Consider the following 5,381-nt stretch of genomic DNA (forward strand, 5'->3'; position numbering starts at 1 on the left):
GACTGAGCCCAGTGGAGGCTTTGAAGTTTCTCAGGTAGTGCTTTGCTCAGGGAGCCAGGAAGGCATAGCCATTTTCTCCTGGGACTGAGACGTGGATGAATTTTCCTGTGTCATTTCAGCTCTTCAGTTATGGCAGGAAGACAAGCATCCCACCCTGCAGCAGAGAGCAACTCAGGCCTCCAGGACAGTTGACCAGCTCCAGCAAACAGGAGGTCATCCTAGTTTTTCCAGGGTTGCGCCTGTCTGTACTTGTTTTTGTTTCCTGGCAATATTGGATTAGTCTTCCAAAGGAGAGAAGGAGAATTCCTGGTGTTTTGTTTGTTTTGTTTTTTTTTTAATTTCAAAATACTTGAGAGGTGTTTGAATATCACAGTGGACAATGGGAATCCTAGTCTACCGCTTCTTAAACCTGCTTCTCTGGCAAGCCAGGGAGGACACAAAGTTGAAAAGCTGTTCCCTTTGGGAAAGCATCCCAGCCTGTGCTGAAGGAAGCACTGTGGAGACCTTCTCTATGTGTGAGCCATATGGGAAGCACACTGTGATTCCGAGGAGGCAGCAGTAGGTACTGTGAAGGGCCAGGACATGCATGGGAACTGAAAGCAAGCCAGGAACAGGGTTTGTGACTCTAGTAGTAAACATAGGCTCTTTAGGTACCCATGCCTCTATTCAGAAAGATATTTCTCTGTCTATCGCACATGCAGGAGTTATTTAATCCCCCAGTGAAATGCCAGAAGAAAAAAAAACAAACAAACATTAGACAACAGAGTATACATGTTTGGTGGGTTTTTTAATTGTTAAGTGAAATTGTATAAAGTGCAAATAAATCAATATAAAAATTCAGGGAGAGAAAGTGCAGTCCAGGAGTTTACCACTTTGATTGGCTAGAGGATTAAAATTGTTTTGGAACACTGAAACAACCAGATGTGAATTCTTTGGTCTTTTTGAATCACTTTCTTCAAGAGTTTGATGACTTTGTCCCTGTGGGAAAGAAGCACAAAATATAGAGACTGTACTGGAAATGGACAATGCAGGCAACTATGTTTTGTTCCTAGTGTTCCTCTAGCACGCCCTGAGGAAGGTGGTGCCTAAAGAAAAGCAAATCTGGCAAAGTTTACCCTATGGGGTCAATTCTTGTTATGCTCCACTCCTACTTCTGAGTAGTTTCTGCCTTCACTGAACTGTCCCATTGATTTGGTAAGTGGCATGGTATCTCTCATTTCCCTGCCAGTAGCCCCACTCACTGAAACAGCTCATTTGTGGAGCAAGATCCACAGGATTTGTTTGGCAATATGTAGGTGTGCAGGAAGACAGTGTGCCAGACTGCTGCACTGCTGCTTCCTCACCTCTTGGTTGCAGTGGGGACACGCTACCGAAGGAACATAGTGGACAGAGTATACAGGAATGTGTTTTTTCCCAAGTTTGTTTCCCTTCTTTATTTTTGGTAATATGATGAGGCCCTTGCAGTCAGGGTGAGTAGTGAAACCTGTACCCCTGCAGGTTTTATCTTGAAAATCAAATCTCATCATGAATTTACCGTATAACTTCTGAATTCTTCGTCTATCATCCTCTGGAAGTCTGAAGGTTGCTGGGTTCACATATGAGTAGCTAGGGTACATCAGAGCTCCACGGACATTTGAATGAGCAAGTCCCAAAGAATGGCCAAATTCATGAGCAGCAACAAGGAACAGATTAACTTCTACAGCACAGAAGCATAAAAAAGTATGTTAAAGGTATGGCATTTCTTTTTATTATACAAAGAATCGAAGTAGCAGGAGAATTTATCTTTCATTTCCTTGGAACGAAACCTCAGAGTTTTGATCAGTTTTGATCAGTTTTGAACTTTCATATGTAACTATAATATTTTAATAAAAACATTACTGATCCCTTGCATATGCATCTAGAGACCCTGAGTCTCTTTCCAACTCTGCTTTTAGTCAACCTTATCCCTACAAGCCAGTCATTTTACCTTTTCATGATTTATGTAGAAAGCAGAGGCTCATAGTCCTTGTTTAGCCTGTGAAAAGTGCTTTAAAGTATGGACAGATCAGGCATTATGTAGCTGCTAATGATAATGAAGCACAAGTAATTAGAAAGGTAGTTAAAAAGAACAGAAATGTTGGTATTGACATGGTACTGAAGCACGAAGAGTTATGGAAAGCATTTCCTATGGCTGTATTCTTCTAGCATGTACAATATTTGCCTTTCCCCTTCATAGACACGTGTGGCTTTTACCTCGATTGACCTCTGACCACCTTTCGTCATCATCAAAATGAGCATCTCCACCAATCCCTTCTCCAGGATAAAACGCATGAGCTAGTACGGAACCTCTTCCATCAAAAGGATGTCCATCACCATGCTCTGCATTTGAAAAGAAAGAAATGTCATCAGATGGCATCAGCTGTAATGTTTAAATTCAGCAAATTGAAGCATGTTGCTTCTTTGTGCTAGTTTTGTTCATTACCAACCTTTAAAAAAAAATTCTATGATAGCAGCAAGGTTGTAAAAACAAGGAGCAAGGCTTAGGAAACACTCTCCAAATTCATGACTTAAGTTCAAAACTTGTATTTAATAATTCAGGCTGCTGCATTTTTCAGAAGGAGCTGAACATTTTTTCTGAGCCTTTGTCAGAAATGTGTTTATGAGGCAGCAATCAGGGATTATTTCAGAATAAATACTTAATGCTTGACAACATTATAAGCACCTGTATCTTTTCAATGTTGGAAAGTGCTGGGCAACATATAGCTGTAGACATTCTCACTTGTACTGATTTTAATGGAAGACAATGATTTGGGATAGATAACCATGTTCCCCAAGAGCTAAGTTCATTTGTCCCCAGCCTCGGGGCACAGTCTGTTACCTGCTTCTAGCACAGTCCGTGTGGAATGTTACCATTTCCTACCTCGAGTGCAAGAGGTGACAGGATGGTATATTTGTACCAGCTCTGAAAATTTCCCCCTACCCCTTAGCAAGCTTCTGGCTTGATTGAGGAGTATTTGGGGACTCAAATGCCATTCCATGTCCTTTCCTTCAGACGATGTGGATGGACCTTGGGGCAGGGCTAACACAGGCAGAAGAGACCTAGTCCTAGTGTGTGACGAGGGATTAAAACCCATCCCAGCTTGCAGGATCCTTTCTCACTTTGACTGGTACATTAGTTGTCTCTTCATGGCAATGTGATATGCTTCTCATCAGTGAAGCATGAGCTTGGGACACTTTGGTATTTATATGCAGTCACCTACTTCTAAGCCAGGTGTCTGATCTTCCCTTACAGTCAATGGAGATCTAGTAAATATTGTCAATGGATCTAAAGAACAAGACATCTAACCTTAAAGTAGGCATTTAGTTTGGCTGAGTCAGTTTAGGTGCCAGGCACAAGTTAAAGGTATGGCTCCATTCATGTATTAGTCTGGATCACAAGTGAGCTTCTGAAGTGGCTCTCTAAAGGTCATCTGTATTTACCATGCTTTGGCTTGCACCTTGGTGCAATCTTGGAGTGCACCAATGGGATTCCTCCTAGAAGAAAATCAACCAGAAGGTGCTCTCTATGGCCAAACCTAATGCACCCCAGCTGCCAAACACTGTTTAGGCCAGGGAACCAGACTAGATCTAGACCAAAGTAAACCTGCCTGAACCTGCCTGAATCCAGCCTGTGGAAGCTGGATCTCCAGAACCAGCTGGTTTGCTCTACAGATCTGTTCCCATTAGTTTGCACTATTTGTCAAGGCAGACAGAGCCTTGAACAGCTAAATTTAGGTGTCGTTCTGGAGCTGAATTCTCCCTCCATTTCACAGCTGTAACTCTGAAAGGATTTTCTAATGGTTTCATAGGAGTAAAACTGAATCATAACATATAAATTTGGTGTCATGATAACGAGAAAATACAATTTATGCAGACTTCAGAATCATTCCCAGCTCTTTGTTCTTTCTTAAAGCTGTGGCTATAAAAATACATGCTTTGAGTCAAATATGGACAATTGCATTTTAAAAATGACAGGTATTCTCACCACGACGTGCAAATCCAATCACAATGTCTGCATGGGTCTTGAATACTCTATGGAACTTCAGTGGAGTCACATCACTCCATACCATAAAAGCCCTTCTGATTGCATCATCCACTTTCTTTTGGGGTAGATCAGGTGTATAATTGACAATCCTGGCAGCAAAAGGAAACAGATTAATGTTACTTAAGGTATGAAGGAAACCCACATAATTAAATACAAAGCAACCCCTTTACCCACAAAACTTGAAACTTCACTAACTTGTAAGTCAAATGTGTCTTTTTCCATCTTGGATTTCCAGGAAATGTTTTGTAATCTGCTATATCGGGGACTCCACATCTAGGCTGTTTCATTGTTTCTTCTGTTTCTGCATTTAATTTTCCAGTTACAGTCAGGTGGAAAAACCTCTGCATTTCTTTAATCCTCTCTTCTAAGCTTAGGCTTTGTGTTTTTTCAAGAATTGGAAAGAATTTATCAAGATATGCCTGGAAGAAGAAAAGGAAAATAAAAATTAATACGTATATCTGTGATCTTTTGGTGATTGCATTTTACATTTGATTAAATTGTTTCATTGTCCTGCAGTCATGGCTGGTTTTAGATGTATTTTTTCTTCCCATTTCAGTTTACCAAATGCTGTTCTCTCTGTAGTATAAATTAGCACATATAAAAAAAATTGCAATAGCAGCGAAACACTGTAAGCAACCAATCCTTTTAAGTAAATGCAATTTACTGAGCATTCAAATCTGCAGCCTTCCAACACAGTCTACGTAATATTTTTGAGACGTTTTAAAAATTACATGCTCCCCTTTATTTACCAGTTGGAACTTGGTCTCTTTTGCAAGTTAGACTTAGGGTGTCTAAGCTAATCAGCAAGTTTAAATTGTTTTATGTCACCTCTGCAAAAACTGTTGTGGTAGTGTAAGATAAGAAGATAATATGAACAGATAGAAAAACAATGTAGAAGCTGAATCAAAAATCAAGTTATTCATAATGCAGTTACGTTGTCCCTCTGGTAACGTACCTTTATTTTCTCAGTGTCGGTGTCGCTCCGTGATGCTGGTTTAAGTTGTGCTGGAAAAGCAAGACTCTCAGGTAGGAGGATGGCAGCACAAAGTAGGAGGTATTGCATAGTGCCCATCTTGCCAAGGAGCCTTGCTACAGCAGAAAGGGTCTGACCTTCTGTCTCCCAAGACCACAGCTAAAATGCTTATATAGATCCTGATAGCTCCCAGCAGCAATTACATATGTGACTCACTTTTTGGTGGTGTTAATGTCATGTCATCACTATTCTAAGAAGTAAATGAAAGCATGTTAAACAAATCTTTCCTTTGACTTCCCTGTTGATGTCATGTCACAGCTAGCAGCCAACTTTGGCTCTCTCTTT

At 40.6% G+C, this 5,381-nt stretch overlaps 1 protein-coding gene across 1 annotated transcript; it reads right to left on the reverse strand.

Annotated features, from left to right (window-relative positions):
* Nucleotides 1–955: 955 nt before the first annotated feature.
* Nucleotides 956–5,126, reverse strand: LOC309587092 (matrix metalloproteinase-18-like; the record flags this gene model as incomplete). The annotated part of the gene is made up of 6 exons (XM_082304971.1): nucleotides 956–978; nucleotides 1,535–1,696; nucleotides 2,233–2,358; nucleotides 4,004–4,152; nucleotides 4,259–4,482; nucleotides 5,019–5,126. The coding sequence occupies 6 exons, from the start codon at nucleotides 5,124–5,126 to the stop codon at nucleotides 956–958; spliced, it is 792 nt and encodes a 263-aa protein (XP_082161097.1).
* Between the last annotated feature and the right edge of the window lie 255 nt (nucleotides 5,127–5,381).

The sequence above is a fragment of the Platalea leucorodia genome (genome assembly GCF_965183815.1).
Source record: "Platalea leucorodia genome assembly, chromosome: 2".
NCBI classification, from domain to species: Eukaryota; Metazoa; Chordata; class Aves; order Pelecaniformes; family Threskiornithidae; genus Platalea; species Platalea leucorodia.